The sequence below is a fragment of the Palaemon carinicauda genome, chromosome 29, assembly GCF_036898095.1.
Source record: "Palaemon carinicauda isolate YSFRI2023 chromosome 29, ASM3689809v2, whole genome shotgun sequence".
In the NCBI taxonomy this organism is placed as follows: Eukaryota; Metazoa; Arthropoda; class Malacostraca; order Decapoda; family Palaemonidae; genus Palaemon; species Palaemon carinicauda.
Genome location: NC_090753.1, coordinates 55,793,285 through 55,805,784, shown reverse-complemented (window position 1 = coordinate 55,805,784; position 12,500 = coordinate 55,793,285). Strand labels below are relative to the sequence as shown.

At 37.2% G+C, this 12,500-nt stretch overlaps 1 protein-coding gene across 1 annotated transcript in view; it reads left to right on the top strand.

Annotated features, from left to right (window-relative positions):
- The window catches only part of LOC137622592 (hemicentin-2-like), a 167,615-nt gene that overhangs the window by 138,300 nt on the left and 16,815 nt on the right, over window positions 1-12,500 (top strand). Inside the window, exons 6-9 of the mRNA XM_068353198.1 lie at window positions 565-775; window positions 2,386-2,522; window positions 3,729-3,841; window positions 7,027-7,231. Of these exons, the coding sequence (XP_068209299.1) occupies window positions 565-775; window positions 2,386-2,522; window positions 3,729-3,841; window positions 7,027-7,231 (666 nt within the window). The remainder of the gene's footprint in view (window positions 1-564; window positions 776-2,385; window positions 2,523-3,728; window positions 3,842-7,026; window positions 7,232-12,500) is intronic.

Genomic DNA, 12,500 nt, shown 5'->3' with positions numbered 1-12,500 from the left:
TATATATAACTTCATATTTGCAAGATAAATATGTAATTCATATTAATGAACTTTCTCCAATTGTCATTTAACAATTTTCTTCACAAAAAAATAAAAAAACTATTCGACTCCATCAAACTAAATTTTGACCTATTGGAAACGTCCCTGCCTCACGATCTGCTGGACTGGGGTTCAGGTCCAACTCAAACTCGATAGTTTCCTTAGTGTCAGCAATCTTCTGAGCTAAGGATGGGGTGGGGGTTTGGAGGAGCCTATAGGTCTACCTGTTGAATCATCAACAGCCATTGCCTTGCCCTCCCTGGTCCTAGCTTGGGTGAAGAGGGGACATGAGAGCTGATCATATGTATATATGGCAAATCTCTAGGGCGTTGTCACTGTCATTATCTTCTACCTCTAAATAACCTATTTTTTCTTCTTTGCTGTAACTTACTCTGTCATTTTCTGTCAGCCATTCATCAAACAAATTGTTGATGTCCAATAACTTCACAGGATACTTAAGAGCAAATAAACCTGATTATTATTTATATTTCATCCTTAATATTTATGTATTTAATCCCCTGACAGACGTCCCCATCTGTGCCCTGAACGAGAGCACCATTGGAGCCCAAATTGGCCAGACGGTTTCGCTCACCTGTTTGGTGCACGCGTACCCAACAGATGTCAACTTCACCTGGATGTTCGTGAGTGACGCGAGAGATGAGGAACAGGGAGGAGGAGGTGGAGGTGGTGGTGGAAGAGGAGAAGGAGGAATACCTCGTGTCATAGATGCCCTTCAGTAAGTTATCAATAGATGAGATTGGATGAGTGGTAGCGTTGGGATACCAGTAGATATAATTGCATAATTTCATGAGTTTAAGATGTCAGTCAATGTAATTGCAGTAGGATCATGTTAAACTATAATTAGTAGTGGGAGTTTTAGTCGTATGAGCAGTAATAGTAGTAATATAAATAGCAGAAGTAGGGGGTTATAGATGCAATGCCTTCACCTTTGCTTCCTTTTTGAAGTCAGGCACTCCACGTGCCATCTAGGAGCCATTAATTGTGCTACATATGCATGGAAAGAGTGACAGAGATTTTAGCCTTTCTCCGAAAGGAGGAAGTGCAAACAGCGCATCTCAAGCGGTGCTCTGTAGGCACTACTAAAGGGTCTCACTCTCGCCCACTAGCTGTATCCACTTTTTAGCCTTCTTCCACTATTTAACAACTTTCTTTCAGCTTCTTTTATCTTTATTTGAAAAGTATTCTATAATTTTATTCCAGCTGTAACCAGGTTGCGGAAGGATCTCAAAAGTTCAAACTTGCAGCGAATGTTCTATGTTGAACAGACTGATATAAGTCTCAGTTTAAAATCTATATATGAAAGATATATTTCAATGTGGCTACTGTTATTAAAATATTTTGTTTTAATTGTTCATTACTTCTCTTGTTTGTTTATTTCCTTATTTCTTTTCCTCACTGGGCTATTTTTCCCTGCTGGAGTCATTGGAGTCACTGCTTTTATAACTAGAATTGTAGATTAGCTAACAACAACAACAACAACAATACCAATAATAATAATACCAATAAAATTAATAATAATAATAATAATAATAATAATAACAATAATAATAGTAATAATAACCGGTCTGTTGCCAAGTTATTTTAATGATGAAGTCTGTCCCATAAAGTAACACTTGATTAAAATGAAAATATCCGTAACTAGAGAATACCTCCTTTTATCCTTTCCTAAAATGACATCGTAACCTGTTCATAACGTTCAGATAAAAGTTAATTTTTATCGGCTTCACTTCGTCGTAAAATTCCGTCACGGTGACCTAGGATGTCCCCCCCACCAACGGCATAAGTAGTCCCCCGCCCCGACCGAAGAAATTACCCCCCCCCCCCCTTCTTTGGACTAATTAGCAATTTATTTAATTTCGCTACGCTATTCTCTCGTTCATAATTGGAGTTTATTAGAATCTTTCTAATTTAATTAGCATCTTCGAAAGTGCGTTTGGACCCAAGAAAGGAGAGAGGGAAAGAGAGAGAAAAGAGTACTATGTATGAGTGATTGTAATTGTGTGTGTGTGTGTGTTTGTTTGTGCGCGCACGCGCGCGCGGGCGTTTTAAAGAGTTGTGGGGGCAATGAGGATTCTGTAAGATAAAGAACAGTGCAAATTTTCCTTGTTTTTGTTGAAGATACACACACATACAGAATATATATATATATATATATATATATATATATATATATATATATATATATATATATATATATTATATATATATATTATATATATAAATAAATTAATATATATATAAATATATATATATATATATATATATATATATATATATATATATATATATATATATGCACCGAGACTCATGGCCCTTTCTCCCCAGGTATACGTGCGAGGGGCTCTCCAGCACCCTGCACCTGACCCCGAAGTCCTCCAGGGACTTCGGCGTCCTCTCCTGCTATGGGACCAACAAGAACGGCATCCAGCAGCAGCCCTGTACCTTTAATCTAGTTCCTGAAGGTAAGAGGTCGTTTAGGTTTAAGGGTTTAAAGAGGTCGTTTAGGTTTAAGGGTTTAAAGAGGTCGTTTAGGTTTAGGGGTTTAAAGAGGTTGCTCGTGAATGGCAGAGGCAAAGGACAGTGACAAATGCCCTACAGGCTCACCATATATCCGTATGATCACCACCCAAGCTAGGACCAGGGCGAACCAGCCAATGGACAGTCACAAATATTAGGCTCACCATACATCGATATGAATAAAGCTCAAGCTAGGAACAGGGAAAAACGGGCAATGGTTGCTGATGACTCCAGAGGTAGATTTATATGCTCCAAAAACCCTTCATCATTAGTTCACAAGGATGGTGAGGTTGGTGACATTACAAGAAACCATTAAGCTTGAGCGGGACTCGAACCCTAGCGAAGTTGATCGCCAGGCAGGGATATTTCCAATAGGATACAACTACATTTTTGTTAATGTTCTTGTCAATGTTGTTGTTTGAGATTAGCTGTTGGTGTAGGCTAAATACGGTCTCTTGCTAAGTAAAGGTATAGTGTATATATTATAGATACCATTGATGACATGAATTGCTTTCATGAAAAAAGTAAATAAAATTATGTTAATAAACATAAAGAGTAAAAGGACTTTAATTTATAAACAATGTTAAAGAGAGAGAGAGAGAGAGAGAGAGAGAGAGAGAGAGAGAGAGAGAGAGAGAGAGAGAGAGAGAGAGGTTAGGGGTTTTGTTAAAAAGCGTAATAAAAAGTAACTAGATGGTTAACAGGCACATAAACAGACACACACACGCACACACACACATATATATATACTGAATATATATATATATATATATATATATATATATATATATATATATATATATATATATATATATATATATAGATATATATATAGATATATATATATATATATATATATATATATATATATACATGTGTGTATGTGTATGTGTGTATAATAATTTTGTCAGCGAAGGATAAAATTATGCTCACTTTTCATATTTCATCAATAATTTCAAACATAAAATTAACTTTCTAAAGTTTGATATATAGCAATATTAACTTCTTAATCATGAATATTTACTTTAAAACATAACTTTTCTGGCAAGCATGTTTTCTCTCTTGAAAAAAAAAAATTACAATTTCATTCAAAATTGTTTTGATTTACAACTATTCAAAACTGCAATTTCCCCTAAAAATTCGAACTGCAGGTCTGCCTGAAGTTCAGGTGAACTGTTCCATAGCCAAAGTGTCCTCAAACGAAGTAACAGTCGCTTGTGACCAGGAGAAATCAAACAGCCAACGTCAGCAGTTTCTCCACCAAGTGAGTCATCTCTAACATGTATCTCATTTATTGTCGCTTCCAGTGGGGGGGGGGGGGGTATCTTGTAGTTTTAGATAGCTGATGGCTAAAAATAGTCCTGGATAATAGTTATTGAATGGCAACAATAAATACTTCTATATATTTTTTTTTTCTTTTTAGATAAATGGAGACTAAAAAAAGTTAATTGTGAAATAAAGTCTTTACCTCTTTCGATTTATGTGGGCTTCACTTCGTCGTAAAATTCCGTCACGGTGACCTAAGAGGTCTCCCCCCTCCCAGACCTAAAAAGTCAACCCCCTCCCCTTAACTAGGAAGTTCCCCATCCCCCTTTCTCTAGACTAATTAGGTCACTACTGAGAGCATTTTATTTAATCCCGTTACCTCATTCTCTCGTTCATAATTGGAGTTCATTAGAATCTTCCTAATTTAATAAGCATCTTCGAGGGTGAGTTTGGATCCAACAAAGGAGAGAGAGTGAGAGAGAAAAAGAGTACTAAGTATGAGTGACTGTAATTGTCTGTGTGTTGTGTGCGTGTGTGTGTGTGCGCGCGTGCGCACGAGCATATATATATATATATATATATATATATATATATATATATATATATATATATATATATTTATGTACATATATATATATGTATATATATATATATATATTTATATATATAAATATATTCATATATATATATATATATATATATATATATATATATATATATATATACATACATACATACATACACATATGCATATGAATTTACTGTATATACAGTATATACACATATATGAGGGTGTATTAATATATATATACATATATATATATATATATATATATATATATATATATATATATATATTCAAATTTGTATATATACATATATAAGTTTGAAAGTATATACGCAGGTAAATGTGTGTCTCTGTGAGTCCTGTAAGTATGTTACTAAACATATAAGTCTCCCTAAACAGCAAGAACAACCGTAAATGTGCACTGAAATTCATCCTCCTTTCTCTGCAGGTATACGTGCGAGGGGCTCTCCAGCACCCTGCACCTGACCCCGAAGTCCTCCAGGGACTTCGGCGTCCTCTCCTGCTACGGGACCAACAAGAACGGCATCCAGCAGCAGCCCTGTACCTTTAATCTAGTTCCTGAAGGTAAGAGGTCGCTTAGGTTTAAAGGGATTAAAGGTCGCACGTGAATGGTAGAGGCAGAGGACAGTGACAAATGCCCTAAACTCCTGAAGAATCACCATATATCAATATGATCAACACCAGAGCTAGGACCAGGGAGGACCAGGCAATGGACAGATACAAATGCCCTAGAGGTTAATCATATATCCATATAATCAACGCACAAGCTACACCAGGGAGGACCAGGCAATGGACAGTGACAAATGCCCTAGAGGCTCATCATATATCCGTATGATCAAATTCCAAGCTAGGACCAGGGAGGACCAGGCAATAGACAGAGACAAATGCCCTTGAGAATCACCATACATTCGTATGATCAAAGCCCAAGATAGGACCAGGCATTGGACAGTGACCAATTTCCTCGGAGGCTAACCATATAGCCACATGTTCAAAGCCAAATCTAGGGACAGGGAGGACCAGGCTATGGTTGCTGATGACTCGGCATATAGACATACAGGCTCCCCAAAACTCTTCAACATTAGTTCGTAAGGAGGGTGAGGTTCCAGACACTACAAGAAACTATCAACCTTGAGCGGGACTCGAACCTCAGTGCAGTTGATCATCAAGCAGGGACTTTTCCAATACGCAACAACTACCCTTATGTTATTGCTCTTGTTGATGTTGCTATTTGAGATTAGCTGTTACTGTAGGCTAAATACAATCTCTTGCTGAGTGAAGGTACACTGTAGATATTATGGATTCCGTTGATGACATGAATTTCTTTTTTGAAAAAAAGTAAATAGTATTATATAAATAAGCATAAGGAGTAAAAAGATTTTAATTCATAAGCAGGGTTAAGGAGAGAGAGAGAGAGAGAGAGAGAGAGAGAGAGAGAGAGAGAGAGAGAGAGAGAGAGAGAGAGGGGGGGGGGCTCTGTTAAAAAGCGTACTAAAAAGTAACTAGATGGTTAACTGGCACATAAACACAGACACACATACACACACACACACACACACACACACATATATATATATATATATATATATATATATATATATTTATATACATATACATATATATATATATATATATATATTTATATATATACATATATATATATGTATGTATGTATGTATGTAAGTGTGTGTGTGTATGTGTATGCGTGTGTATAATAATTTTGTCAGCGAAGGATAAAATTATGCTCACTTTTCATATTTCATCAATAATTTCAAACATTAAATTAACTTTCTAAAGTTTGATATATAGAAATATTAACTTCTTAATCATGAATATTTACTTTAAAACATAACTTTTCTGGTAAGCATGTTTTCCCTCTTGAAAAAAAAATTACAATTTCATTCAAAATTGTTTTGATTTACAACTAATCAAGATTGCAATTTTCCCCTCAAAATTCCAACTGCAGGTCTGCCCGAAGTTCAGGTGAACTGTTCCATAGCCAAAGTGTCCTCAAACGAAGTAACAGTCGCTTGTGACCAGGAGAAATCAAACAGCCAACGTCAGCAGTTTCTCCACCAAGTGAGTCATCTCCGACATGTATCTTATTTCCTGTCGTTTCCAGGAGGGGGGGGGGGGTATCTTGTTGTTTTAGATATCTGGTGACTATAAATAGTACTGGATAATAGTTAATGAATGGCAACAATAAATACTTGTATATTTCTTTGTTTTAGATAAATGGAAACTAAAAATAGTCCTGGATAATAGTTAATGAATGGCAACAATAAATACTTCTATATTTCTTTGTTTTAGATAAATGGAAACTAAAAATAGTCCTGGATAATAGTTAATGAATGGCAACAATAAATACTTCTATATTTCTTTGTTTTAGATAAATGGAGACTAAAAATAGTCCTGGATAATAGTTATTGAATAACAGTAGTGACTATTCTCGTATTTTTCTTCCTACGGTTTCCAAGTTTGATAAACAGTAGAACTCCTTTTTTAAAACTGATAATAACACAAAGCAACAATCTATTGGAATTTCTAATGTTTGAAATCCATCACTATTTTTCATCGATGTTAATCTTCTTCCACAGGTTCGATTATCTTCAAGTGGGGAGCTCGTCCTGAACAAGTCTTCCAGTCAAGCCACAGTAGAATTGTCTTCCTTGGAGCCCAACAGAAAGTACATAGTCTCTGTTAGTGCAGTTAACGCCAGAGGAAAGACCCCGGTGAAGAATTTCCATATACAAACACACAGAGAAGCCAAAATGCAAATAAGTGGGTGTAAAAGTATACGAAGTTTGTGTAGAAATGGTTGATTTGATATATTTCACGGCTTCGAGTGATATATACAAATTATCTGATTGAAATATTTACTACTCTCCTAACCTAGCTAAAAGTAAACAAACAACCTCATTTATACCAACAGTCTTTCTCACAACAAACAATTGATACACTAACTACCCCCTCTCTCTCTCTCTCTCTCTCTCTCTCTCTCTGGATTTGGCAAACAAAAGATAAATAAAAATAAAACAAAAATTAATCCTCCACAACCTCCTCCTAAAAGACCTCCTATTAAAAGACATCCTCCAAAAAGACCTCTTCCTAAAAGACCTTTTAAAAGACCTCCTCTTAAAAGACCTGCTCCTAAAAGACCTTTTAAAAGACCTCCTCCTAAAAGACCTTTTAAAAGACCTCCTCCTAAAAGACCTGCTCCTAAAAGACCTTTTAAAAGACCTCCACCTAAAAGACCTTTTAAAAGACCTGCTCCTAAAAGACCTGCTCCTAAAAGACCTTTTAAAAGACCTCCTCTTAAAAGACCTCCTCCAAAAAGACCTCCTCTTAAAAAACCTCCTCTTAAAATACTTAGTCTTTGTACTGCAAAATAATCCTTGAAGTTTTTCTGATCGTCGTTTTCAATAATCCAAAGATATATACTGTGAAATACAACTAAAGTGCTAGCAAGAGCACATTTCAACAACATCTACATAAATAACTGTCTTTTGTTATTATAAACATGGAGCCTTGGGAATGAGTATCAACGGATGAGTTGCAACAAGGACATGAAACAAAAACTTAAAAATATGATATAAGGTTTTGACATCATCTCATCTTTTCCGATGATTAAGGCATGCATATGCATAAACTTTATAAATGAATGAATTAATATATACAGTGGTACCTCTACCTACGAATTTAATCCGTTCCAGAACCAACTTCGGATGTAGAAAATGTTCGGATGTAGAAACGAATTTTCCCATAAGAATACATTGAAATAGGATTAATCCGTGGTTGAGCCCAAAAACCTATGATAACTTCTTAATAAACTACTACACATAATTTCCCATGAGAATAATGCACACTAAATTAGATAATAGACATGTAAATAAGAAGAATTAGCAAAAAATGATAAATAAGAAACGGGTTTTTAGCGTCACTTTACCTTAGAAACTCCAGCGCAGGTGTTGTTGGTCTTGCTACGCAGAGAGGAGACGGACGGGCGGCGAGGAGGTAGAGAGGTTAACTACGATAAACGTACACTACCGTAACTTATTCTAACTTACACTAAGTGAACTTTAACATAACTTAGCTTATTTTTTTTGTATTTTTATATTTTATATCTTTTTTACATTTTCCTTTTTTCTTTTTGATGATTAATTTTAATCACTTTCACTCTCTACACTTAAAATTGACTGAATTTCTTTCGCTTCACTCTTTGCCGTTTTCTTTGTTTCACTTTCTTCCGCTTCACTCTTTGCCGTTTTCTTTGAATCACTTACATCCTCTTTATCACGAGTTCGCTTCGTAGTTTTTTTAAAGAAATTATCGATAGATAGTTGCTTGGTACGGCTTTTCAGAATGTTTCGAAAGTGAGTTAGGCAAACACCATCGAACTGCGAAACTACACGACTAACCTGCAATTTTTTTGGGTGGTATTTGTCGATGAAGTCGACCACGTCTTGATATTTTCCTAACACCTCTTTTATATGCGCCGAACCTAACACATGTTCTACCTCCTCGCTCCCTTCCTCGTCATCACTCATGTGCTCAGACATAGCATGGAGTTCCTTGAGCTCATCTGTGGTAAGTTCGTCGTGATGTTCGACGACGAGTTCCGTAACGTCATCTGCGTCGACCTCCAGACCCATGGACTTGCCAAGGGAGACGATTTCCTCTACGGCTTCCGCTGCACCCACCACGGGATCAGGTTCGGTGTCAAAACCTTCGAAATCTCGGGAAGAAACTGCATCAGGCCACAGCTTCTTCCAGGCAGAATTGAGGGTCTGTCGAGTTAATCCCACCCAAGCCTGATCTATGATCTTCAAGCAGTGCACGATGTTGAAGTGGCTCCTCCAAAATTCCCGCAAAGTTAAGTTGGTGCTTTGCGTGACATTAAAGCACTGCTTAAATAAGTGCTTGGTGTACGCCTTCATAAAATTAGAGATGACTTGCTGGTCCATGGGCTGGAGGATAGAGGTGGTATTCGGTGGAAGATACAGCACCTTTATGAACTTAAATTCATCGAAGATATCATCTTCAAGTCCGGGGGGGGGGGGGAGCGGGTGCATTGTCAAGGCATAGCAGGCACTTTAAAGGCAATTTTTGTTCATGAAGATACTTCTTCACAGAAGGGCCGAAAACTTGGTTAACCCATTGCACAAAGAACTGCCTAGTGACCCAGGCCTTCGAGTTGGATCGCCAGAAAACATGAAGCTGGTCCTTATCGACGTTGTGTGCCTTAAAGGCCCTAGGGTTCTCGGAATGGTAAACCAGTAAGGGCTTGACTTTAAAGTCCCCGCTAGCGTTGGCACATGGGGCAAGAGTCAACCGATCCTTCATTGGCTTATGCCCAGGCAATTTCTTCTCTTCGGCGGTGATGTAGGTTCGACTGGGCATCTTCTTCCAAAACAGCCCGGTTTCATCACAATTAAACACTTGCTGCTCTACGTAGCCTTCTTCCAGCACGATACTTTCAAAGTTCTTGACAAAGTCAGCTGCAGCCTTTGTGTCCGCACTAGCAGCCTCTCCGTGGCGAACAACTGAATGAATCCCGCACCATTTCTTAAATTTCTCAAACCAGCCACGAGATGCCTTGAAATCATCTGAGGAAGACTCGGTTGAACTCTCCCCAGCATCACCCCCAGAGCTCTCCTCCTTCAAGTCTGTAAAGATGGCGTGCGCCTTCTCGCAGATGATGGTCTCGGTGATGGTGTCGCCAACGATCTCTCTGTCCCTAATCCACACTAGCAGAAGTCGTTCCATCTCTTCTATGATAGGGCTATGGCGTTTTGAAATTATGGTGATCCCCTTAGAAGGTTTCACTGCTTTAATAGCTTTCTTCTGTTTAAGGATTGTCGAGATAGTCGACATATTACGGCCATACTGTTTAGCAAGTTCACTTACGCGGACGCCACGCTCATGTTTTTCAATAATTTCCTGCTTTACGTCTAAAGAAAGCATTTCCTTCTTCCTTTTCTCACCACTATCACTACCACTTGCAAAACTAAGCCTTTTAGGACCCATACTTTACGTAAATTACCGTTAAAGGATGCCCGTAAAAAATCACGATTAAAACACAGTTAATAGCAGAACGCACAGGGCACAACCGCAAGAAGCCGACGAGAACAGAGGACTGACCCGAGCCGCGCTAATTGAGGGTCCCTCCGAGGTCGAAGTGCTGCCTTCTATCGGCGGAAATAAAAAACACTTCAGGCGCTATGAGCACCTACTACGCGTACGAGTATTGTTTACTTCGGGTGTCGAAAAAAACATTCGGGTGTAGAGTAGGAACGTGTTCGAATTGTACTTCGCGTGTCGAAAAATTCGGATGCAACCGGTACGACGAAAATTGCTTACTTCGTGTGTCGAAATAAAATTCGGGTGTAGAGTCAAAAATTTGCTCGAATTTTACTTCGGATGTTGGAAAATTCGGATGTAGATACGTTCGTGTGTAGAGGTTCCACTGTGTATATATATATATATATATATATATATATATATATATATATATATATATATATATATATATATATATATATATATATACATATATATATATATATATATATATATATATATATATATATATATATATATGTTCATATATATATACATATATGTGTGTGTGTAAACCAACAAGAAATGCAGACGTTCCTAGTACAATACCGAAAAAAGACCTCAGATATGTCCCTATCCATGCCTGGGATTTGGTCAGTTTTCATCACTACACTGGTGGGAGATGTTTGTCTAGTCCCTCACAGCAAACCCACCTAGTATGGGGGCCCGGACTAGTTCAGCTTTGCTGATCATGTCCTGACGCAAACCCTTTCACCAAAGTACTTGCAAATCACAAGAATGTAAGCTTACCAAGTCATTAATTTGCACGAGAGAGAGAGAGAGAGAGAGAGAGAGAGAGAGAGAGAGAGAGAGAGAGAGAGAGAGAGAGAGAGAGAGAACCAGCTTTCTTAAGTCTTAGTTGTGTATCTTCCTGATTTTTGTGCGAGAGAAAGCTTGCTTGCTGATTTAATTTTTGTTGTTGATTGTTGTTATTGTTGTTTAAAAATGTCAGTAGAATAAAACTCCACACGCATACCAGCGTTCCAAATTCAATTCCCACAGGATAATTCGTCAAAGATGATCCTGCTTCAAATTCAATGTTATGCAAACAGAGAGAATAAGTAAAATATTGCTAATTAAAAACACATTCCTCCATACGTCACGAGAATAATCCATTAAAAAAAATGGTATTTTTTCTTTCAGAGCAATGTTCACTAAGGATAAAAAACAGTTCATGCATTTTACTCCTATTTTTTTTTAAATCAAATTTTTTTAACCATAAATCTAATATACAACTCTAAAATACATTATATGGGAAAAAGAATTTACGCATCGTTATTTTCATGGGAAGTAAATAAAATTCAAAATACAATATCGATTTATCTGCACTCCGTCGAACATTATTATTCATGAGCGTAATTACGAAACCCTCTACTACCTCCTCCTTCCCCAGGGATTTTGGTCTTGTGTTACTGTTATTATTACTAATACCAGTAGTAGTAGTAGTAGTAGTAGTAGTAGTATAAACTACAAGAATATCCCTTATTCTGTTTAATTATATAATTGGAAAGTTTCTGTCTTAATTTGGTGTCACTTAACATGACACTTTCGTAAAATACAATGATTATTACAGTTAGCCTTCGCTCATTACGAGGTTTAGTTAACAGACCTCCTACTTCACGAGGGTTAGGCAAGAGAGACAGGCACGTGAAAATGAGAATCCGCGAATACTTGTTGCCCAAAGATGGGTTAACTCCCATCCTAACAACTCAAACCCCATTGCCTATGTGCGGTCGACTAACACACTAGGTAAAGCCTAATATTGTTTTTTATTTGTTTATATTACAGTAGAAGTATTGTATTATTGAATGAACACATTTCAGTATTTTCACAGTACATGTGCACAAGGTTTGAAATCATGGGGATGCGACAGTAGCTATCGCAAAACCGCGAATATGCGATATTTTATGTAATAGGTTATATGGTTCTCTGTGTCGCGAACGAGCAAAAA